The 26850-nt window shown below is 39.9% G+C and overlaps 1 protein-coding gene across 4 annotated transcripts; it reads right to left on the reverse strand.

Moving 5' to 3' along the window:
- Positions 1-1555: 1555 nt before the first annotated feature.
- On the reverse strand, positions 1556-26560 carry LOC126376812 (histone-lysine N-methyltransferase, H3 lysine-79 specific). 4 transcript variants are annotated; one of them, XM_050024384.1, is made up of 18 exons: positions 26314-26560; positions 24828-24868; positions 23136-23274; positions 13300-13440; positions 12857-13042; positions 12350-12766; positions 11174-11334; positions 10236-10399; positions 9853-10010; positions 8921-9151; positions 7939-8648; positions 7494-7695; positions 6837-6941; positions 6152-6412; positions 5574-5787; positions 5059-5190; positions 4474-4713; positions 1556-4311 (listed from the first exon to the last, which is right to left on the reverse strand). In XM_050024384.1, exons 1-18 carry the CDS (start codon positions 26395-26397, stop codon positions 4148-4150), a joined length of 3750 nt encoding a protein of 1249 aa, XP_049880341.1. In that variant the 5' UTR covers positions 26398-26560; the 3' UTR covers positions 1556-4147. The 4 variants fall into 4 exon arrangements, with proteins under 4 accessions (XP_049880341.1, XP_049880334.1, XP_049880326.1 ...); XM_050024377.1 differs by having other exon boundaries at positions 6152-6409; positions 12338-12766; XM_050024369.1 differs by having other exon boundaries at positions 4474-4710; positions 12338-12766.
- Between the last annotated feature and the right edge of the window lie 290 nt (positions 26561-26850).

The raw sequence follows: 26850 nt of genomic DNA on the forward strand, positions 1-26850 counted from the left end.
CAAAGATAAGCTTGCCATCTAGTGACGAAACTCGTATATTGGCATGACGTCTGTAGTATCTGTTAGGGAAAACAGGAGTCGGGTAGTTGTACTTTGCAAGTATGCCTATCACAATGTCCTGGTGCTACTCGGCCGATAACATAGTAGGTACCTCTATCACCCCACTGTTTATTCCTTGTATACACTTTTCTTTAAAAAAAGTAGTTTCTTAAGCGTGTATCACCATCAGGTAAGGTAGTGGTCAAACGCAAACCTATTTTTCAAAAGACGACCACCATATTACGCCTTTAGCAAGATAGTTCCATTATCCGTAGATAAAACTTTTTTTTGACTTTTGGAAAAGCGAATTAAGTTCAAAATATTGGTCATAGTCGTTTAATGCCATAGTAATAAACATTCTGACGATCCTTTAAATAACGCGCCTGTTATATTTTATTTTTATACAAAATGAATCAAAAATCAAGTTTTTTTTAAATCCAACAAAAGCCAAACTAATTAATGGTCATACACATTTTTGTCATAGTGAATAAATAATGTTTACAGGTATCTTCTCGATAGCTTTGACATGTGTTTTTTGCTGACCGGCACTTTTCACACAGAAACTATAACGTAAAGTCCAACAAAAGTCAAAATAATGGTCATAGATGTTTGGTGCCCTAATAATAAATGGTCAAATGGATAAGTTCTAACGGGATATACAAATATTGTTTCATGGCCGGCATTTCACATTTTCACCAAAAATGTATGAAAATTCAGTTTTTTTAATTCGAATAAAACCGAAAATATTGACCCTACAGCTTTGGTGCCATAGTAATAAATGCTCAGACGGATAAGTTCTAAGGATATATACCATTATTGTTACTTGGCCCGCACTTTACATTTTCACCAAAAATGTATGAAAAATACAGTTTTTTAAAATCGAATAAAACCGAAGACATTGACCCTACAGTTTTGGTGCCATAGTAATAAATGCTCATATGGATAAGATCTAACGGAATATAGCAAAATTATTTTTTGGCCGGCACTTTGACTTCTAGGCCGAAATCCGATGATCTCCTTTAAGTTTTTTAAGAGTTCATACGACACTACGACAGAAGATAAATTGGGCATAAGTAGGCATACCTTATATTTAAATGTTTGTTGGAAATCCTTACTTTTAATACAAATATATGCGATAAAAAATATTTTCCCTTGAAATGGGAATTTTTCGGGTTTTTTCCCTCAGAATTGGGAAAATTCCCAAAACGCGGGAATTTTCCGGGTAAGAACCCAACACTAAACGTGACCATTTGTATAAAATGTCCAATATCTATTATCATGCCCGTCTTCTTATACCTTGCTCTTGATAGACCTAGATTTTCGACTAGGACTCGGGATAAAAGATTTTCCAATACAATAGAATAACTTATTAATAGTTGAGGTAGGAACAGCCCATTCACTAATAATTATTAGCCCCTGGTTATGGTAATTTTGATGACTAAAATCGAAACTTAAAAACGATAAAAATATAACATACATGCCAAACATTACTTTTGGGAATATAAAAAGACAGAAATTTAATTACTCATTTATTTTTAACTTTTAGTACAAAATAAAACTAGTACACAGGGATACATCTCAAACCTAGCATTTGCAATGTTGAATAGTCCGAGGCTTACGACAATAAGTCTTCTCATTTGTACTATTTTAGACACTATAACGTCACACAGATTAGCTCATTTTCCCCATCAAAAAATAAACTTAGTCAAAACTGAATAATGTAATCACTCTTCGAGGCAATCCGGTCAAAATAGATCGATTTACGACGAAATAACGCTACTTTACTATTGGTTCAGAATTGATTTAAGCTTACTTAGTATACAAATACACAATTTTGAGGTTTGGAGCGGCATTGATGAGTTTTATTCAGGCACAATCAAACCAGTGCACCCCAATGCCTGAAATACCACAATAACACGAGAAATCTGAAGATGGTTCACTTCATTTTACCAAGTTATCAACAAGTAGAGTGTCTCGTTCACGTATGCTCAGTTTTACCACGCTCTATGGAATTCTTAACGAGTCATTAGTGTATTTCAGACATTATATTGTCTTGAAATTCTCGTTCATTGAACGCAATATTCATCTGTCTCAAAATATTATTACCATTGCTCATGTTTATCATTAAACTTACAATCGTACCAATTAACCGTGTCATAGTCTTATCTACATTATAATAGTGCACATTAACTATTTTAGTCAAATTCAAAACGTATTATGATTAAAATGTAATATCAGTACCTATCCAAAATTTTGAAATAAATTGGAAATGAATCACGTCAGCAATTAGACAAAATGTGTATAAAAATCTCTAGCGCGTTCACTAATTTATTTTTACTACCTGCACAAATAATAACGGTCCGAACTTGCATATGGACACAAATTAGATTTAGAATAATATAATATTTACATATTTATAATACGTACGTACAAATTTATAGCAATGATTAATTTTGTATTCATAACACATTTTTTAAAACTCGGAAATTTATGTTTCTTCAATTTATCATAAATAATAATTTATGTAACAAAACTGTAAAACGGAAGTAAGTATCGAGATAAATAGCCACGGTTTATGTAATTGCATAACTTCAGCGTTGTTTATGCTAAGCTAATGTACTTTGTTTCCAATTTATAATCAACGGTCCCCTAAATCTAGTCTAGTGTTCATGCTATGAATTTACATACTTTCAATCAAACCATTATTGCTTATTGTTTTAGCTTAGCATAAACAAAGAAATTTTAATTTATGTAACTATCTAATTCCCGATTCATACAGAATTCTTATTGTTGCTTTATCTTATTCTAAAAGGCGGATATTCTTCGTGAGCGAATACAATATATACCTATTTCAGTTGCTCCTGTCACTACATATAGGATGATATAAAATCACATATTCCAGACATCATTAGTATAAACATAGAATTTTCCAATCAAATCAATCTTATCACTATAAACTAGCGAATTAATATATTAAATCTGTTGGTTGATACATGTGATTTTGTAAAACCCTGTATTATATGACCGTCTAATTAAGTAAGGCAAAACGTAATATTTATCCTGATCTAGTGAACATACATTTTAGCAATGTGCGTATTAACATGACTTCATCCTAATTCAACTTGTATCCACGTTCTAATTGTCATTCTACAGTAAAAAAGATGTGGCGATATTTTGGCACTATACATGAACAAATTTGAAATAAAAAATAACAATCGCCAATGACATGAAAGTCTAAAATATTTTCATACGGTTTGTATTGGTAAAATCATAATGTCCTCACACATTAAAAACCCTATTAATTACTTATTTAGTTAAGTTTGATTTAAAAAAATAATAATTGCTATTGCCTCACGATTGTCCGGAGCATGTGTAAGTTATTTACATTCCGTTTACAATAATTATTTATCTAATCGATCCATTCAGTTTCCCTTATAAACCAATTATTTAAATCCTCCTTCATGGAGCACTCGAATAAATTTACCGAATTAGACTACAAGACGTTACTTCATTGCATAAATTTATATCTGTAATATATACAAACATGCTATCGTTAAACGCTATCTAAACTTTAAGACTTCCCAAAGAAATGATTAACATTATTCAGACTGAGCTAGCTTTTCGTAACATCGAAAAACAAAACACATAAAACAACAAACATCCATCAAACGACCGCACGCGGCGCTAAAACGAACTTCAGCATCGTCATCAATCATGTATTTCAGACTACGACCTAAATGAACACATGAAATACAATCCGCGGCGCGATCATCTCCCGGAGCGCCCGAGTAAAACGGCGATTATAACCTAATATTAAATAATTACAAATCTTAAACATAAAATAAACTCAATAATATACATAATTACATTATATATTCGAAAAAAAAAAAATAACAAATAAAATGGACATAGCTAACATCCGAGGAGGGCTCGATCGCGGTCGCCGCTCGCAATGCGAACACGGTACTACACCGTCTCTATTTACATAGATTACAATCGAATATCCTCTATGGGTTACAGCGGGCAGTGTTCCGTTAATTACGCTAGGAAAATAGCGGCGATGTGTGTGTGAACAGACATCACGACGCTAAATGCGCGGCAGCGAGCGTCACATCGGCGGGCGCTCCCAGTCCACGGCGGCGGGCGGCGGCGTGGCGCTCCACGCGCCCCAGCGCTCGCGCCGGAAGAAACGCTTCTTGAAGTGGTGCGCGGCCAGCGGCGACGGGGACCGCGCCTCCGCCGCCGCGCTCAACGGCCGCTCCGCTACCGGGCCTGCACAACACATAACAACCATTGTTAACTCAGTGGTATATTAAGTGCGCTGACTACATAAGCAAATCATTTTTATTATAATGGAGTAAGTTATATGATGATATTAACAAAATATTTTGTTCGATTATGAATAAGACGAGGAGTTAGTTCGGTGTAGTGTACCTGAAGGTGGTCCCAAAGGCGTGGTGCTAGGCGGGCGCGAGTCGCGCGGCGGCGGCGGCGCGGGCTGCGGCGGGCGCTGGTCGTGGCCGATGCCGGAGTCGGGCGACGTGTTGCAGGCCTCGTCGGAGCGCCGCCGCTTGTCCTCCATGGCGGTGGACGCGAACGAGATGATCTGGTCGAAGCGGAACGCGATGCGGTCTTGCCACTTGCTCTCCTCCACCTCCTCGCCAGCCTCGCCTTCTGGAACGAGTCGCCGTTATTTCATAAAGATCATCGGATCCGCCGATGAGGGTAGTGTCAAAGAATGTCACCTGCACCAGAAAATAAAAATGTTCATAAAAATGGTAATAACAGCGTATCGACGACGATGGAAAATCCCACTTGATCTCTTGATATCAACTCAGAATCATGGTGTAAATCATCCTCCTCAGTATTCGTTACGATGTCACTATGTGACCACTTTTAATTGAAAAGCTGTTAAAAGGTGTCGATTCATTTGTCCCCAAGATTCGACTAAACCTCTCTAGGTAATGTATGGCAGGTAGAGTAGAGTACGGGCCGAGTGGAGGTGTGCGTGTATCGTACCGGTGGGGCGGTGCGCGTCGGGCGGCTCGTCGTTGACGGGCGTGGAGGTGTTGGAGTGCGGCTCGTCGGCGGCGGCGCGGCCGCGCCAGTACGCCGACGCCAGCACGCGCTCCTGCAGGCACGCCGCCAGACCTGCGCAGGCACACCGCTCAACATCACCACGTCTACTTCAAAACCTCTCTCTATACACGTCGGGCTCTTTGTGCAGTATGCTTGCGGATCGGAATCAAAGCGGGTAAAAACTACAAGTCACAAGCATAGATTTCCGAGCTAAGTGTCACAAACATTTGGACTTCTTCGGTGTGGAATAAGTTTTATCCACTATGGACAAATGCTATAGTATAAATGATCACTTTCTGGGAGTGTTCTTAGTTTGATTAGGATGTTACAGGCTGATATTAATCCGTTGGCCCGAGTTAAATACATGACGTAATCTATAATTGGGTTGGTTTTCCCTTCGTGTTGAACGTTAAGAATAACAGTTAAGGTGGTGATGAATAATGAACGTTACAAACCTTCGAGCGGTTGATGCTGCTGATGGTGCTGCGGCGGGTCGCGGTCGTGGTACCGCGCGCTCATGTTGACGGCGGCGTTGATGATGCTCTGGTTGGAGATCTCCAGCGTGCGCTCGATCTCGCCGTTCACCAGGTCGCCGATGGTGCGCGCGCCCGGCGCCGCTAGGCGCTCTTGTGACAGGTGCCGCCTCAGAGCTAATTTCGCTGGCGATACCTGCGGGATGTACCACGTAAGTAAGTAAGTAAGTAAGGTAAGGCGCCATTTACTTATAATTTGATGATTACCAGAGTCAGTTTGCTGACTGGACTGACTGGTCTAGTCGTTTCAACCAACACGCGAAGAAGCAGCAGTGAAATAGGTAGTAGCTGATATTTTCATCAATACTTTAGTAAGTATCATTTATGTAGAAGCACGACGAGCGTGGACGACGTTGCCTGATCGCTCGTTGCATCCGAAGGCGAAATCAACGCAACGATCGCTGCCGTGGTCGGCAACTTAACTAGTAGGAATTGTTCTTCGACTCGGGGGACAGTTAATGGATAGGCTGAATTGGATCATAACACAGAATGTACGGTACCTGCGTGTAGTCGGGCTGGTGGTGCCTGGGGTCGTGGTGCGCGGGCGGCGGCCGCGGCTCCGGGCGGCGCTCGTATGTGTATCGCTCGCGCCGGTAGCCGCCACCGTGGTTCCCGCCACTATGGTTTCCGCCGTGGGTCCCGCCACCGTGGTTCCCGCCACCATGGTTCCCGCCGCCAGTGTTCCCGCCGCCGCGCGCGTACAGCTGCGGGCTACTGGCAGGCGGAGCTGCGCGCTGCTGCTGCTGCTGTTGTTGTTGCTGCTAAGTGACATACTTCACATTTAACGATGCAAGTATATTTCGTAAAAGTATGAAATAAATAAGTAACTTATGTAAATACACAGTCGTTACACGAACCATACCAGGAGTGATGTGGTTGGACATCGGCACACACGAGAGAACAAGAACAGATAGACAGGAGGACACCACTCGAGGTGGGCAGATCTATAAAACAACTTGCAGGTACATCTGACATGTAAATCCTGAGATGGATATTATGAATTGGCAATCCATTGCCATACAGTTATTCAATCATGTTACAGCTAACATTCCTGTCTTATTCTGCAGAATAGCTCTACAATGTTAGTTCGTAAATGTTTGTTCTTCTTTTAGGACGAGCCTAGGATGATAAACCTGTTTAATTCTTATTACAATTATAAAAAAAATAATTTTCAAAGCAACTCACCTCATGTCGGGAGGCATAAGGGTTATGCTGTGCATTAGGTTGCCGCACGTAGCCGTTTGTATAGGGATGGCCAGGTGCGGTGGGGCGCGTTGCTTTCCGTTGCTCCTTCATTGAAAAATAAAAAACAATTATGAAGGGATCCGTAGTTCAAGGATGACGAACCTATTAATATTAATAAGTGCCAATTATTTACGAAATAATACCTACTGCAATATACGTGCCAATATACAAAAACTAAGTAATACATGATAAATAAAAGAAAACCATAGAAGCTATAAAAATGCTTAATAAGAAAGTAAGAACAAATATAACTTTTATATTTTTGATGCCAATTTTGAATATGTCACCAGGCACATTTGTCCTGAATCACAGGTTCGCCATCCCATTGTAATTGTTGCCACAACGAATATACGACACAGATTACACAAGGATAGACACCGAGTGATCAATTTTTCCTTACCAATTTAGGACATAAATAATAATCTGCCAGGCTTTCTATGGTGTGGCTGAGGCACGACTCCTGGCAGCGAATGAGTTAAAATAAAACAATAGTATAAAAACACATAACCGCTAACACTATATCACACAACGGAGACGAAATATATAAATAAATATATTACAAATCACTCAAAGTGGGGTCAAAAATATGAACGTTACCTGATCCTCGTTGAGGACCGAAGTTATTATGCTTTTGAGGCGGTCCTCGAAGTTGATGACTTTGGGCGACTCTTGGACCTTGGAGACGACGTTGAGGGGCTTCTGCGGCTTGACGGGCGACTGGCGGTGCGCCAGCGGCGGCGCCGGCCCGCGCGGCGGCTGCGGCGGCGCGCGGTGCACCGGCGTCGCCGCCTTCGCCAGCCTGCGGGACACATGCGGCTCTACACGGTTCTACATGCTAAATCGCTTATCAAACAAAAACATCGGGCGGCAATAAGGGGGTATAAGTTTATCCAGAAGTCCGGGTTATGGATTGATGTAGTGGATTGACTATAAAAATCAAAAACGTCGACTAATCTATGACACTTTGTCACTTCTTACAGATACACGGGACTTAACCTACCCCCTGCTATCCAGTCTACGGATGTTTAAATCGGTGACTCACCTATGATGGTCGATATATTTATCGGGCTCCCTTGTATATCCATTAACTATAACGTTTGGCTTGATCAGCTTGCCAGCCTCTATTTGCCGACCAGTCTCTAGTATTTTTTGGGCAAGTAACTCTGGATTGTTCTCCTCGATCTTGCCGATGTCGGGCACGTCGGGCCACTCCTGCGACCGCGACCTATGTTCCCGGGACTTCCTCGGCTTGTTGTTCACAGTGTGCGGCTTCACAGTAGCGACGGGAACAGTGGTCGCTACTACTTTTTGCTGCTCACTAGCCCTTTCCAACTGCACTATCTCACTTTGTAAGTGTCCAACCTGTGCATGTAACCGCTTCCTGTGCGCAAGTGTAGCTGAGATCTCTTTCAATATACAATCGTGAGCCATATTCTGCGTTACTTCGGTGTCTGGAGGTATATGACCGAGCTGCCGATACTTTTCTGTTATTTCAAAGGTGCGCTGTTTAATAAGGACCGCCTGTTCAGCTTCTATATTGTTAACTTGCGCCTGCAGTTTACTGGCTTTGCTTTGCAGCTCCTTATGCCGCCCGACGATTTCTTTCGCCTTGGCGAGGAGATCCACTGTGTTGTTGGCATGTATGCCGAGCTCACTCATTCGCGCCTTCAGTAGAGCCACGCTGTCACTGATAAGCACGCTGATTTGTTTGTCTAACTGTGATGCTCGGGATTTCAATTTCTGATTCCTTTCCTGTGTAAAGAAAAACAATATAAACACAAATTCTACCAAAATATACTAAAAGTTTTATTTGTCATTAGACTGAAAATTGTTAAATCAAACATGAGGTTACAATGAAGTGTCCAGCGTACCTAATATATCGAGCCAACCTACAGTACGACCAATAGCCGTAAGACGTTTATCCACCTATTCTATTGGTCAAAGCCTTCGATATAATTACGCGGCGCGCGGAAACCGTGCCACCTCTGCCGCGTAAGCAATGAGAATAATAACAAAACGGTCACCTTCTCCTTATCAATCTGCTGGCGTATATCCCGCGCGTAGTCGGGCGTGTTCATGCGCTGTATGAAGGCGAGGTACTGGTCGCGGAACATGTCGAGCAGCAGCTGCAGCGAGTAGGGCGTGTGCGGCGAGCGCGGGATGTCCAGCTCCGAGTGCAGGCGCTCCGCCGGCTGCAGCGCCACGCCCAGCGCCGACAGACGCTGCTCCACGCAGCCCGGCGGCGGCGCCGTCACCTGCACACGTACACACGCTTTATACTCCACTTCCAGAATTATACCATGTTTATTTACCCTGCGCTGCTGTAAGGGTACTAGAAACCCTAGAAAGCGCCAATTCTGTCTGGTAGACATTGAATAACCCTTCAGATCGACAAATACTTTTAGACACTAATTTGTTCTTATCGCGGCACAAGCCTATACCAGACCAGACTAGATCAGAATATAAGCAATACTGTTAAATATGTGTTGAAAGAGGTTGGACAACCTAACGCGCAATTTGTATAAGAACCGCTGTCGCCGGTTCAACCCCACTCTTGTAACAGGGAACTGATAGCTCTACTGCTTCTCAATTTTATAGCCACTTTACCGGCAATGTATATTTCATGTGATAGGCTGCAATTTGATCAGTACTTTATGTAAGATACTGTACACAAGAATTTTTTTTTTTGATAATATATAGCCGATCTTACCAAGGTTTTAGCTTTCCTGTGATAAGAAGGGATCTCCTTGCATGATGGTAGACATTTGATTTTTGACCTGCACGTTATAATGCACAAGACGACCTTTTAATATAATATCGCGGAGCTCCGTGCGTCGTAAAGTTTGCGGACGAGCGGAGTGCAAAGTGGAAGTATGAAGTATTTGCTCATACTTGTACACATGGCCTTTGCAACCTGTTAGTTGTGTTCCGTGTTGTTGCGGCAAGTGGTACGTACCGCGCCATTGTGCAGGGTGGAGGCGACGGTGGTGGAGTGCAGCAGGTCGAGGCCGGCGATGGCGGCGGGCGCGGCGCGGCGCCGCTTGGCGCGCGCCGCCCGCCGCCTCGCGCCGCCCGCAGACGCGCTGCGCTTGGCCGCCGGCCGCCGGCTACGGTCTGCAAGCGGGCACCGCGTCACGACACAGTATGGGGCATGGGCCACGCACAACCATCACGTTAATGCATACTCATCGCCTTATATTTGCGGATCAAATCACAACTCTCATTATGGGGATGTCATTTTCAGACAAAAAGAAATAGTATTACAGTTACTTACAGTTAGTTAAGCTATCTGAAGCCTTCCGATCACATGGAGTATAGTGTACTGTGCATTGAACTCACTGGAGTCGGAGGAGGAGGCCCAGGGCGCGCCCCACTCGCGCGGCGCGGGCTCGGGCGCGGGCGGCTCGTCGGTGCCGCTGGACTCCTCGTCGCTGTCGTCGCTCGAGCGGCGCGCCACTCTCCTCTTGGCCACAGCTCGAGACCGCGTGCGACCGTTCTCACCCCTAAACATCACACTATTATCAATCAACCCAATGGAAAAACACTCCAATCGACCATCTCTATGTATAACTTATGATCACATAATGTCACTCCTTGTTTTGAAGCGGTTGACACGATGACGCCGGTGGATTTTGTAGATTTACATATTCATATCTTATCAATTTCATACAAATGTTGTTGATGTTTCGCTCGTTTATCAGTCATTCGAGCTGGGGACAATCGGTTAAAGATCAAATCAGTCACTGAGGTCGGCCTAACTTGCTAGACTGGTCGGGTTTACGTAACAATGTAAGTAGTGTTTCATTTACCTCTTCCAAAAAGTCGATAAAGACGGAAATAATGTTTAAAATATTCTATAATACTAATCTAGCACTATAGTTCAAGTACTTTCATGTAGTATGTGTGATTTTAAATATACTACACAATGTTTACCTATTAGATATGACGCGGCTTTAGTCTAGTCTGCGTGGTGTGGAATTAATACTTGAACCCGTTTGTATGACGACCAACTCGCACCCAGTGTGTTCACTTTCAAGGAGTTCCCTCACTGGGAGAATTCTCTTCTGATTTAACTTGTATGAATCGATTTCAAACATTACATTAGCTGCTTACTAGCGATTCTCCTACCTCAGAGATGTAATGCTCGGATCTGTACATTATAAGCGAATGATTGGGATTGTTCATGCGTCTTCTTACGTCTCTGCACGAGTCGAAAGCGTATCAAAACGCATTCAAAATGCGACCGGCCGGTCTTAATGTGGTGATGTCGATCGTACCTGACAGCTCTCTGTCGAGCCACCTTCCTCCTCCGCTCGGGCAGTGATCCGGTGCTGTGGTTGCTGTTCCCGTTCAGCAGGTCGGGCGTGGGCTGCCGCGTGGGCGGCGCGCTCAGGTGCCGCTTGCTACCTTCGCCGTCCTCGCAACCGTTCTGCGCGCCCTAAACACCCAAACTCGTCAAACACACGAAAGTTTACAAGCTTTTTACTTAAACGCGCATTCCAAATAGAGGTTAAAAGCCCGGACCCCACCAACCAAGCGTGACACGTGATGTATCAATAGTATTGATTATCAAAACACATCTCTCTGCTCTGCTTTGATGGAGTCCAGACCTTATCGTGTAACTTTAGTTTCTATCACTGGAAGTGACAACTCATGTCAATGTATTGAAATTTTAGCCAAGCACAGGATACGATTACGCCCTCCAGTTCAATCAACATCAATTCACAAACCAATACTAGCTTTTCAGAGTCGAAAATTGTTGAGCAATCCTCTTACTGCCAGAAAAGTCATTCAAAAGCATTGGGGGGCTTTTATTTAATTTATATGATAATCACAATCTACCTTCACAGATCATAATTAAAGAAGCGTTTATATGTATAACCTCGTATTGTACAATGACATGCATGTGTGATCAACCTAGCACCCACACACACTTGTCACATATGAAAGCCCAATATATCACATCAAATAGCCACTCACACTCCATAACAATGACCATGTATTATATCAGATAAGATAAATAACTTATTCGCTTATATATACTGTATTTAATTAAATACTCGTATATGTAACTGTAGTGATTATAAATTCCACCATAAATAAATAATTACTTATATATTTCCATAATATTTTGTGTCATAATATTTATATGATGAAGAAGATCATGATCCCAATGAAAATACTATACGAAACACTACAGTGCCAATCTTCTGTTTTGAAATATACGAAAATACAATTTAATAAATATATAAGGCTTTTTTGGTTGTAAAAATAATAAATATCTTCTGATGTCTGAAAGTATTTTCAGTTTTCAGTCATACTCAATTTATAGTTTATTTTTGACTTCCGACAAGTAAATATTTTTACAACCAATAAAATATTATAGACTACATAATAGTAATAATTATACTAATAGTAAGATGATGTGATTGGAAACAGACCCTTTTGCTGACCTTGAGTTTCGGATTTTTCAGTCTTTGAAAGTATCTCTCCAATTTGGTCCTATCTATAATATGTAAATAGTAGGAGACTGGTTTCCCCGTCCAGGAGACGGACCCCTTGAGCGGCGACATCTCGCTGACGTGCATGATCGTGCCGATGTCACTCAGGTTCCGGTCTGTTATCCGAAAATTCAGCGGACAAAAGCTCTTCGATGACACTATCTTCGCACCATCTTTCAAATCGGCGAATCTCTCTTTCAATTGGTGATCTACGTGGGGCCCGAATGCGAAATTATTTACGAATACTATTGTAGCCGCATTTATTTTCTCTCTGTGTTCATCCATCAAGAAATCGCCTTTTATCAATTTGTACTCTCCGCACTTTTTTCCGTACCACCGCATCCACGTTCTGAAGTAAGTATCCATACTCTGGAAACAAGTGAAGGTGCGTGAAATAAAAAATATACAGTGGAATAATGTGCAAAGTGTTGGTGTTTGTTTTATGTGAGAAATAGTTACCTCTGCATATTTGCTAGGGACCTCTGCTTTCTCGACGCCGAGACAGACGCGACAGGGCGTGGCGGCTGCCATCTGCAGCACGACCTGCCCCACACCCGAGCCGAGGTCCACGAACACGTCATCCGCTGTGATCTCTATCTGGTCGATCATCTGACATACCAGCTCGTACGATGTCTCACCGTATACCTATTAGTAATGTAAACAATTTAATCTACACCAAATAAACAAACAAATGCCTAGTATAGGGATAGACGCCCACGTAAACTCAAGATGCCTTCTATCATCGTTTAGCCAAGGCCTTCGGTACACGGTAAAGAATGCTTTATTAAAGCGTACTATCAAACACACTACCATACGGTATATACGTTTCGATGCTTCTAGACGATGAGAAGAAAAGTACAGAAGGAAACATTGAGGCTAATTATTTTACTTTATTTGTTTACCTCTGGAGAGAAGGGCTCGTATTGATTTAATTTTTCCGGGTCGGCGACTGCTTGGTTGTACGTCTGCTGCAAGATGTGCTTGAGTAAACCCCTTGATGGATGCTTGTTTAGCCGCTGAGCTGGTAGCGAAGTACCTTTTTCCTGAAAAAGAAAATGCCTTCGTTATACCATTCACTGGCTTAATAGGGTTGAGAAACTAAACTAATCTCTTGCCTCTCGATACAGACACAGCAAGTGGTCATATTAACTGAACAATAACGAATACCTGTCGTACATATGCTTTATCTAAACATGTTGCGAATTCATTGTGTAACCAATTGTGTTAGAAGTCAATTCAATCCTAAATATTGTTATTTAAATACAAATTAATACAAAACATAATTCTAATTGGCTACAAGCTCAAAATACGGCAAATGCCATTAAAAAGTCTAATAAAAAGTAAGCTTAGCTTCTTTTTTCTGTGTTCTCATTATCTAAACATAATGCATCGAAATATGGATGCTACGTTTATTCGTCTTCTTTAGCGTAAAAAAGACAGATGTGCGCTACTTTATTTTACACCTTTGTGAGTGAGTAACTTTTAAAATAACAGTACCAGATCTTTCAAGAAAAGATTCTCAATCCCCTGCTTTCGTGCCAGTTATAGTTTTTTTAGATCTTAGCAACGACTAACTAGTCAGTTGAAAAATCTGTAGCCTTGACATTGTCTGCGCGCCGAAATGACCGATCGATACGGCTACTTCGTCATATAAAGCAATGTCGATGGCCTTGAGTCCGATCAAGAGTCGAGATTCGACATAAGCGAATTATAAGAGGCGGTCTGACTAAAGACAAGCGGTCATTAGCTCCGCTATACATAGAAAACCGAGGAAGACGCGTGACGGAGCACGTGCGCCGCATAGTGCGGCTCTGCTGCCGCGCTCCCAGCAGGAAGTAACGGTTCGTTCGTGCAGTTTGCATCACGACGCCGACGCCCGCAACCACACCGCACACCGCGTCCGCCCGCCGAATACACCTACTTATACACAATGAATCATTGTTTAGACCCACTAACTCTTCATCATTTTGACAACTTTATATTTCTTCGGAACTAATATGTAAACTACCCTATGTTATAAAGGAAAATTGTGGCATTTTGTCAAAAAATGCGTAAACAAAGAATAGAATAGTACGTCGGCGCAAAGAAAAGCATTTTACGCAAAATATGTTTATTTATGAGGAAGACATCGGTAATTTTGCAAAATACTCTTTGAACATTATAATCTTCTCTACCGTTACAGGTGTACACAATACAAATATTACCATAATGGGTGCAATGACGTTGTTGCATATGTAAATGAGTAAAACAAGAAATTTAATCGAAAATAAATCGTACAACCGGTTTAATAATAGCTCATAATTGCATTAAAGAACCTCGCACACGGTAATGTGCTTCGTATAAAAAATACAAAACATTGCCGTGGACAAAAACGGATCGATAAGGAAGAATGTCAACAGTTATACCTATAGAGTAGTCTAATGTCAGTGTCGCCCAGGGTCTAAAAGAAGAAATCTCTAATTAAACGACTTTTCTAAATGCAGCCAAAAAACAAAACAGCCATAAATGGTTAAACATCGTAATTATTTACAAACATCCCGGTGACATCATACTTGGAACAGCAAACAAGTCTCGTAACCGAGGAACTGTTTGGGTTAGCTATAGCTAAGCTGTAATAGAGAGTTAAAGCAGATACTATATTTAGCAGGGAGTGGAAAATCAATAACGACCTCTATAAGGCGGCAGGCGATTGCGGCACGCGCTTCTCTAGGGTAGCCAGATTAGAAAAACTTGTCGAGAGTAAAATTTGCATCGTAATTAAATATATTGTCTAGAATATATAAAAAAATATTGTATTTGCTATCGCAATGTGGAATACTATAATAGCAATAAAGAAGTTACGCATGAATAAAAAAATGATGTGAACATAGTCATTTTAACCAAATCATTCAATGAGACAAGGGTAATTCACGCCTGTAATCTTTAATAAGTATTAGAATATACAGACCCTCAAATCAACAACATGCAACTACAATTGGAATTCAACGACATATTGTATCCTTTTAAGAATAAGAATAAAATAACATATGTTTCATACATGATGTTATATTTTTGTGATTTTTATTTTATTTGGATTATTATGAAGCAGCCGATGGCAACACTAGCGCGGCCGCGTACCTCCCGGCCCGCGGGCGCGCCGGCCGCCTCCCTCGGGGGTGGGCCACCTCCGCCGGCCCGCCAGGCCGCAGCCTCATGCCTTGTTTGTTTACGTTCCGCACGCATTTCATTCACACCACTATAATACATTTATCAACTTTGATACACGTTCAATGTCGATAAAATACATACCGGACATAAAGTATGCAGGACGTAGATATCTACTACTGGGTGAGTCTGTTTGGTATAACGTTTTGATTATTGACTTTGGGTACTAATAAGCCGCCAAGGACTCGCACGACACACCTAGCACAGTTGCTATAATCATATACGTGAAAACTATACACGTAATGTTATAGGTACCTATTTAAAACTACAGGTATTTTAATAATAAATGTAACTGTTGCTACGCAGACCCTTCAGGATAAGATTACATATTCACTGTAATAATATTTGTATGTAAGGCAATCACTTTATAAAATTAAACGTCGCAAGACATTTATTATGCAGATTTTGGATGAACGCCGCTTGTAGCACCCCTTTTTCTAACCCCGACTTCACACGCGTAAGTAGGTTAGGGGAAGCTGGGTGACAAATCAATAATACCAACTCTCATGGCCGTACAAGTTTCTGTGATCGCGAGTTCGTCCTCTTTAAAGGTTTGCTTCTTGTTGCGCATTTTATATAAATGGGATACATTACGATATTCAAATATACCCCCTATTCCCAGTAGTCTTACCGAGTAGTCTTACCAGTTAAAATAGTAAGACTTCGCTTTTCCCATTATTAGTTTTACTATGTCAAAATTTATAAAACATAGACCTAATACTGGATACACAGTAGATGAGGACGTTCAGACGTTTCGTCCTAATTTATTGCCTGTCCGGTGAACTCTCAGGTGGATACTTATGCGCTCTCGGACCCTCGAGCTAGGTACTTAGTACATCCCATGCTCCTTCCGTATTAATAGTATCCCCAAAATCTCTAATTTGTATAGCCCTCAAATTAGGGCAAAGGTTAAGTATGAAAAATGATAACGAGCGAATGAAAAAGGAATATGACGTTACAAAAAGGAAAGTAAAGAATTGTGTAGAAAGAAAGAAGAAGGATGTGAACGAGCAGTACAACAGAAGTATGTATATTATTTATTAATTAAAAATATGTACCAAGTGTCGTCAGTCAAGCAAATGTTTTATCTTGGGTCATAGATTCAAGTTCACTGTGTAGGTTGTCTATCAATTACCTAGGTCTATATACGAGTAGGACTATTGAGAATTTTGTTTTACTGGTAAGTCAAAATTCCCAGTGGTCCTACCAGTAAGTCTATTGGGAAGGAAATTCCCAGTAGTTCAACTGGTAAGACTACTTGGAATAGGGGAAATATACATACAGGTAATGTCCCATAAATAGTGAATCATCTTTAACTGTTTTTATCTGGGATATTGCCGTTTATTTTATAAAATCCGCTTCATACATTAGATAGAGCAATTATTCAGAAGTACCTAGCTAAAAACAGATCAGAAATTGGAAAAGATTTGTAGAAATCTTTATAAAAGAAAATGTCATGAGGCTGACTTTTTAATTTTTCGTAAAATTCTGATATAATATTCATTATCTCGAAAACTATGACTTTTTTTACTGAGGTCAAGTTTAGTTTTCTGTTTAATCATACATCTCTATCACTACGTTTCTTTTGGACACTACTTATGGCACACCCTGTATACGAATTATGTATGCGATTTAATTTTATGTAATATACCTAAGGATATAATAAAATTCAGAAAAATAAACTACAACAGCGACGAGATGATCTCGAGATATTTGGCAAAATCGACACGTGGGGTCCAACACCCTATTGATTAATTATATAAGAATAGATAGAGAATAACCGAATTACGTCCAATGACGAAATCGTCATTACGTAAATACGCATGATCCTTATCAGATTAACATGAATACACTACAACGAAAGTATTTGTACTCATAAATCACGACATAATTAATAACACGTACAAACAATTGTATAACACGGTTTGTTTACGAAAAATTGCTTGGATTTTCAATAGTCCAGTCTAACCTGTTTGTGGTTAATTCAGATATTGTGTAACAAGTAAAAATATGCGAAAATCTTTAAGCGTAACTGTGCAAATGTTAATACACAAGTAGGTAGGTACTATGTAAACTTTGAACTGTTTGATATGATAACATTCTTTAGGAAAGCGTTGTGGTGAGTACTGAACGGTGATGCAACCAGCTCTCGAAGGGCCGCTGCCCAAATAGCCCATATGGCGCTAAACGTTGCGTCATCACCTACTCTCTCAGGGAAAATTAGAAAGTGGCCCTTCACAAATTCACAATCGCAGCTCACTCACATTGTAACAAACGTTAACATATCGTCATCAAATCAACAAGTTGCTTTTGTTCGAAATCATCTACTTTCTATCTATTTAAAAGCTGTAATTATTCTGCACTTTGGGCAAGCAACACAACAAAACATGATAGGTATTAAAAACATAATCTGTTGGTAAACTTTCTACGCTTTAAAGAAACGCAGTCTTTGATTTGGGTAGGGTAAGTTTAAAAGGAAGTAGAGGAGGAATTCTAAGTCGATTTCTGGCAGTCACTTTAGTCACAAAGCGACGCTGGCGCAGCCAAAAAAAGGTCATTAACACTACGTGAGACATTCGCGCTCGCTCAATATTGCGGTCATCGCCCTCATGCGGCCCGACTAAACTGAGCGCTATCGCGATTCGCCTAATGAATTCAACATCTAATAGTATTATTGTAGACGTCAATTTACAACACCACTCATATGAGTACCTTCTATATAGAACGTAGAAATCTTCGATAAAAAATATGGGTATGAGTCAGTCATTTAGACGTTTTACATTCTTGACCTGACGGATTCGGTGAAAACTGCTACAGGTTCAACTTTAAAGCACTTTGTTATGGCAGAATGTAACCGTCTGGCTGTATGCTAAGGTCACTCAACTCATAGGTTAACTACGCCACTATTTGGATTCCAAATGAGGGACTTTTTAAGGCTACGTTCCCTAAAGAAATATAGATGGCGCTGTTCAGAGTTGCCTTCGTTCAAAATAAAGAGAACAAATATAGGTAGCTACATAATTCTATACCGTATCTGATCCAAACATCAAGTAACAATTATTTTGGTATATGCCTCTGCCACACATTATATTTTTGAATAATTATGTAGGTAGGTACCCGAGTAATGAGAAAATAGGTAAATCACGTTAAATCTGTGGATAATATGGTCAGGTCAGGACTTAGGGCAGTGGCGCAAATAAAATATTGTACCTATAGCTTAACATCCCAAGTAGGTATATTGTTTACTGACTATCTAACGCTTTCGGAACATAAGCATGTTACGAAGCATGATACGGAGCCGTATCAATGGTGTAACGTGATGGTTTAGTTAGACAAATATATTACCTATGTATATATGTATTTTAAATTATTTTTGGAAGGCTTGTGGCTTTACGAACCCGTATCAGGGCTTACTGGCATGAATTATATGTAAATAAAAAATATATATTTAGAACAATAATTTCAATACCAGTTTACACACTTTGAGGTACGATACGATTTATGTTGTTGGTTACGAAACACGGGCTCGGGCGACGTCACAGACACGCGTCATCGCTCGATACGAATATAAGGACATTCGCACGAAACCGCAGACTCAGCCCGTCATCTGCCAGGTATTGTCAGATCATCCGCGCTGATAATAATAACACGTCCCATTTGCAAAACTACGGTTATTTATGTAACTTGTTATATTACCTAGTAATTTCATTATTCCCTTTGTATTTTTACTTGTAAAGGAAAGAATGTCAGCGTAACCTTTCATAAGAATCATGCCTTTTGTATTTATCGATAGAAGAACCTACGAAGGAAACCTTTTGTTGTTAAGCGGCAGGTGCCGTAGGTTAAATGTGAATAATAATCATTTAAATACAAACTGGTATTATGCCTAGCCTATGTCAGCAACTACATTTACATTTTAGTTTTATCTAACGTCCTGCCTGCGGCTACAAGGTTATGGGCGCATTACCATACCACTCCACAACAATCGCTTATAGCCACTATTCGATGACGTCATGTCGATCATAATAGTACGTTGTCAGTTGCAACACAATGATCCTCACAAGTTGCCACAGCCAAATATAATTGGAGCTTTAATAGGACTCTGACAACGTAATAATTAACATGATTTGTACATTCATTGATACGAAATAAGGAGTTTACTTTGAATAACTTTTAGGTTCATGCAATTTGCGTTATCAAATCAAAGTTATTGATGGAACGAAGAATGATATAACGAAAAAGGTATAAAATATTAACGATGGGTGTCTATTTTTTTATTGTGTTACCTATTTACTATACAACCCACACCACATCATTAACGTGTAGTATAATACGCTACCTTCCATCAAGATAGCGTCAGGGTCGAGCGACAGGTGCATCTGGTGCAATGCGACTTAAAGAACTTTTACTCGTATTCTTCGATAATAATTTACCGGCAGTTGTTTCACCTAAGGGTAGGACTAAAGGTGATCCGAGCACGTCATAAGGACAGCGGGGAAGAACAGGTTTTTGTAGAGGGCATTAAAGTATAGATTACTAAAACCCGATCGAATTCAACCTAACTTAATATACTCTATACTTGGCACGTGGGTTAGATGACGTAATTTATATTGTATTTGTTTAACATCTTGTGATGTATGCGACGCATACAAAGTAGATTGTTGTGAGGTTTGAGGCTCGCTGGCGGCCGCGGCACTTCCATGTCATAGTGAGGAATGGTATGCAACGCGTATAAATAGAGTTGCCTCGCGCCGCGTCTGCGGACATCGATCGCTGCGTCCTCGCCGCCATCTTGGCCCTCGTGTCTCCCTCCTGCAGCCGCCGCGCGGGCGCCCCACCCCCCTCTAATGCCCCTCACTGCCCCACATTCACCGTCCTCACCGCATCGTTTCGCACATGCTACAATCTAACGCGGTACACCTACTGTCTCTAATTACAAATTAGACAATTGAATAAATGCTTCTTTAAGGACAAACAGACTATTCACGTTCTTCTTCTAACGAACAATGCGTTGTATAATGTGTGATTCAAATTCAAAGTAGATAAGTACGTGAGACCGAGAATAACGACAGCATACACAGCCGACTATAAAATAAAATAATGAAGTGACTAAGTAGACTCGTCCACAGCCAATGAAGAAGCGAAGCAGATGTAGGAAGTCTGTAAATAGATGAAGGTGACATTGGCGATGTTTCCGCGTAGCGAAAACTATGCCAAGTGTAGGGCTGCGCGTAGAGAAAATGAAAACGTCATCTCTAGCCGTTGTAACATTGATAAAAACTACATCAATAAACAAAGTATTACTTCACTTCACAAGTTAATAAGAACTACCTAGATACTAGCTATACTTTGTATACATTCACAATGAAACTATGTACAATGTATAGCTACTTACACGTACATATTTATATATGTATACAACGTGCACAAGTACGTGCTTCTACTATACTGACTGAAGGTGAACATCAGCATATACTAGGGTGACCTTCTGCGATAACAGCGCTAATAACTGACGATAACAAACCCTGGGAGAAATAAACGCAATTTTTTTTTACAAAACGACGATATAATCCAGTTCCAGCTTGTACTACCGTAGTATTTGAAACAAAAGCGAGTTACCTCAGCCGTCATAATTTTATTGACCTAATTAATTTGAAGCGAACAACCTGCTCAACCAGTTTCGTACGAGTTTAAAAAAAAGAAATAACTAAATAAGAAAAAAAAGTAGTCGTAACGAGACTAATTTCTAGTTGTTGATCCATAGTTGATTGAAATATCTAAGTTAATGAGCCGTTACATTTTAAATGCTAACACAATGCTTTCAATGCAGATACATAAGTTAAATCACAGCTGCGAACATAATACATGTACACCTAAATAGGTAGTTACCAAATATAAATACAGGAGTTATCGACCGACACGGGTAGAATGGAGATAATGCAATGGCATGGCAATTATGTTGAACTTGTTTATTATAGTGGCATAATATGTGACAGGTCGGGCAGTCCGGCGGCTGATGGGCGACGCACCCGGCGCGCCCTGCAGGGTGCACCGGCCGCGGCCAGCCTGCTCGGCCGACCCTGCGATACCTTATAATAGTACACACAATATCGATCGAACCAAGAGGGCGTAGCCCTTCACAACAACTGCTGACGTAAATTATTAGTTTTACTACGTCTACTCTGCGCATCACGTGATTGCTAGAACAATGAAATTCAAATATCTTGTTACAACTGCGGTGCATCTAGGATAGATGCGTTGATAATAATAGTGAAACAGTTGATAAGGAATTACCAGAGACAACTTATTTATTAGACGTATTTCAAGGACGTTTTGAATTGAACTATCAATTCTAGATGAGCGTACTCGAATGAAATGACAGTAGGTATCTACATTCCGAAGTTTCGTGTGCACGTATGACGTCCGTGTTTGTTTGAAAATAGGTTACTTCATTTAATTTTATGTCGACTGTGAGTCGGTAGCGTAACGACGGCGGCGACTCGCTTTGGATGTCTGCAATTTAGGTCAAGCTTGCGCTCGGTCCCCCCGAAACTACCCGCGCCCCATTTGGATGCTTTTCACTTTCGACGGCTGCCACGCTTCCATTCGGTGAGTGGCTCTCCACTGCTCATGGCTAGCGGCTGAAATATGAATTGAGTGGAAAGCGGAGATGAGCAGGGAGACGGAGGGTGCTGGGCGGTGGGAGGCGCGGCGGCGCGGTGGGTGCGAGCCGGCACTGGAATAAACTGCGTGGAGGTCAGGGCGCTAGTGACGCACGGAATTCACGGCCGTTTGCCTAATCATGTCACGCTTTTTTATCATGCGATTTGTTTGTATATAAAACAGACGATTTGATTTTTCGAATAGCGTTTCCGTCATGTCAGCGAAACGTCTGGGTACCGAGAACCTATACACCCTTGGCTATTGTTCGATATGCAGTGTAGATACGTATAGAACCATTTGTTCCACGAAGGAACAACAATAGCGACGACGAATCTTTTGTGCCGTCTACTCTATGTTGCATCAACCAACGTAACCATGTTTTTTTACTTTTCAATTGAAATATTAGGTTCAGGTAGAAGGCGAGTACAAAACACGTGCGTCCGTGGAATTATAGTAGCATCCATTTGTTGCAAAGTAATGCGATAGTACTGTTACATATTTATACTAGAATACTATATCAAATGCATTTTATACACCTGACGACGTAAACAACCGGATGTAAAGCAAGGAGAATTACATATACGTGCTAATTCCAGCAGACACCATTTTTTTTAATAATTACAGGTGCCTATACCTTAAAATAAAATTAGGAGTAAATAATTGAATATTGAGCCCTAATATAAGTAATGCCACAATAGGATGAAATGTTTCAGAAACATATGAATGCCTCTTTAATATTAATATCAACACGACCTTGCAGACGCAGACACTATGAGGTTCCTACTTATTCATTGGATATAAATAAGATTGTTAAAGTTAGAACTAAAAGAAATATCCAATGGTCGTTGAATATTAATGATATTATACTTACCAGGGCGACTACGGAGTCTATGGCGCGGTTGAAGCGGTCGCAGAGAGCTCGCATGCTGTCGTACGAATGCGTGTCGAAGTCGCACAGGATGTTCTTCTCTAGTGCTGACTTCATTTCTGGCAGGTCTTCGCAGACCCACCTGTATCAACAAAACAATACGTTTTTCATTCAATCAAATATTTTACTGAACAACGTTGAAACAGGCATAGAAACATTCTGTTTCTTTGCTTCGTCAATCTCGTGAATTATTCTTTATTCTATTCTCGTGTAATCATCTCCCTATCGTTACCCCGATTTCACAAGGTCCGCTTATATAACCCGAATATTCGAAAAGTCCAGTTTTTTCCAGAAGCGACTACTTGAGTGTTCTACCAACCCGCGAAGAGAAAACTCAGCCCAATACAGGTTAGGTCAATACCTCCGAAACGTGGTTCTTGGGAATGTGGGTCTTCTCACGATGTTTTCCTTCACCGCTCGAGGACCGAGCACGAGATCATGATTCACGATCCAAATAAGAAAATCATTGGCCAGACTCAGTCAAGTATTGTCATCAATCAGACGAAACATAATATTTGTAGTAGGAATATAAGTCCTTTTAATCGAAGGGAATTAAAACACATACGTTAAGTATAAAGTATTATAAATGCAGTGGTATTCTTTAAACGAGGACAGTTTCAAGGCCACAAAGGGTGAGAGAGACGTTCGGTCGAGAGGTCGCTGCGGCCGCTCGCGATTCCACGCAGCTCCAAACCGCTCGACCCGCCAAACTGGTTCCCGATTTATTTCCGACGTGGGAAAACAGGTGAGCTATACGTGCCATGTTCCGGATTTTCAATAAATGAACCACATCACTTCATTCTTTGAAGCGTGTGACGAAGCAGGATACACTTCCTATTTGATTAGTCATCAAATTACACGTTTATTAATTATGTAACCCACATTCGTCACGGAAACGTACCTTTACATATTCATATATTTCACATCCATCAACTTTTTTAATTGCATGTTGCAGCTTGCCACTAGTATTTCCTATAAATATTTTTCATAGATAGTATTTCAATGTAAGGAAACATTAGCGGCTATAGTGTCTTATTTGAATGATCCAGGGATCTCCATAAAAAATATGTGCTTTACAAAAATATAGCTTTTTAGCCTTATTCGGAAAGTATCAAAAATTCTTTTGTTCACCTATATCTTCATACTATGAATTACACAATTACCTTCCTTACTTACATACTATCACTATACATAGATTGACTTTGAGAATTGCAAGGTATCATCAAGAAGTCTGATATTTTGATCATAGACTAACACAACACAACATGCATAGTTGGATCCAATTGAATGTAGTTGCGCAGTAGGAGTGGCTACATTGTTTTTGTGTTGTAGGTCGGGCAGTAGGGCGACATTGCAAGTACTCAGGCCGCGAGGCGCGCGAAATTGCTGCGGTCATCGCCCCTACGTCCTTCACGCTATACACACGCAACTGATATCAATTCATATTATAATTTTTAGTGCTGACAGCAAATATTACGATAACAAAATATTAAATTAGCGGCCTTAAAACTGACGACATTAAAACCCTTAACATTTTGTGAACTAATAATGGTTGCATTCCTCATTGGTAGTTTACACCAACAAGAAATTGATTTGCAAATGCACTACACTTGCTACATGTCTTAATGTATTTACCTTATAGTTTCTACTATCTCCAAGGCCCCATCGTGTTTGTCCTGCAACAACAATAAGCAAATTGATTACAAGTTCAATAAATACAAATAAATTGGATAGCTGCAGTGTCTCCTAACTATATTTTAATTACTCTAATCAACTTTATTTAATTATTTATTATACCCACCAGCTTATATGTCCTACTATAATAGGCTGATTTAGGTATATATCCTTATTTCATAGATCTAAATATGTATATACATTATAAATATAATAGGTATTTATGCATTCCCAATATCTATTAGGCAAGTAGGTATTTATTATAAAATCATAAAAATCTAAATCACTTTGTTACTTTTTTAAATCCTAGTTACTAATATGTTATATAATATGTTGAATGTAAGGCAGTGAATAGTAATATCAAATCTTTATTAAGGACTACCATTAAAGTTAGGTAAATATGCCACCGAATTTCTGATCTATAAACTATTTAAAAAAAAGGTACTATTTCATATTAAGGTCCCAAGACCCAAAGTCATTTTGGAATCCAAAACCCATGTTTAATTATTTTCTGGAAATCCATGAGTTAGCACAGTTTATAAAAGCATTCTTTTTATATAAGTTATTATTTCAAGCACCTCATTTACAATATAACAGATATATTATATTACACCAATGAAATAGCCTGCTTTCAGAGTTTCATAACTTTGCATTACCTATTCTACACATTTTATATTTGTTCACCAATAAAATGGAAAGAAATGTAGTATAATAAAAAAATGCATCACTATATACAGCAACTAATTAAAAATATTATTTTATAAGAATCTCAAATCAGTTCTCTGTTGGGGTAATATGACTACTAGTTATGATAGCTTTTAATTTTTGTTGTTGAAGTTTCCCTCCAAATTACCTATCTGTAATCAATAATGCTAATGTTATTATTACATTTCTATATTATCACTTTCCTTAGCATATTTGATTATTATAAATATTTAACTTTGTATAAGAAATTTATAATTGTTAGTCAATTAATTTATTATTATTGTATTTCAGATTCTTTACTGAAACTGCTCCTCAATAATGATGCGTATAAATACGAATGATGATGAGTGAAACTACGCAACAGCGTGTACCTATCTAAAAAAAGCCGACACCTTGACAAAACACGAGGTCAATACACTCCACTGCAAGACCCATGTGATGTGGGGGTGGTAGTCTGCATTCTTATTGCTTTCCTCAACTACACTCAGGCTATACATTGCTTTCAAAACATATAATAAATTGAAATAGCTAGTCGGATGAAAACAAACGCTTTCTCCACAATTTTACTCTATTTAATTGCTTGTGTAAGCGATGTAGTGTGGTAATCTAAACATTTAGCGGTATTAGGTCGAATAGCAAATGCTCATTAAGAGAAATGGTTTTGATAACAAACTAAAACACGCTGCTACTATCAAAGTATCAAAGTACCTACTTATAATAATAAATTATACGATTTCCTTACCGAGCCATGACCTGAAGTGAGGGGCCATGTATAAACAACAGGTTCCGCGCCTGCAGGAGAGTGCAGGCGTAAATCCAATGCCATTATAAGAAAGACGCTGCATTAAAGCACACACTTTTCACTTATACACTAAAATTATCACTAAAAACACTTGATTTTAACATAATTTCACTGCACTTTCACACACACACACTCCGAACAACCGTGCGCCATGTTGAAATTTATTTCTAATCATGGCGGACTTTAGTCTATGGTTGAATAGTTTAGTATTGCCAGATCAAAAAGAGTTTAGTTGGCGCGTTCCATTCATGTTCCATTCTTCACATACTTTTTTGTAAGACCGGCAAAGGAAGCATATCTTATACAGCCAATCTACTTCTCTCAAATTTTATCTTCTTATTTCCCTAGAAGGTATTTAGTTCTCTTCTAGAAATAATAATTATTTGTTTTAAGATTTTTATATGGTGTTGTCACTTTTTCTTTTACAAATGTCGATTTATCGCTATTAGTAAGTAAAATCAGTTATGTTCCCTTTGC

Source organism: Pectinophora gossypiella, chromosome 2 (assembly GCF_024362695.1).
Source record: "Pectinophora gossypiella chromosome 2, ilPecGoss1.1, whole genome shotgun sequence".
Classification (NCBI taxonomy): Eukaryota; Metazoa; Arthropoda; class Insecta; order Lepidoptera; family Gelechiidae; genus Pectinophora; species Pectinophora gossypiella.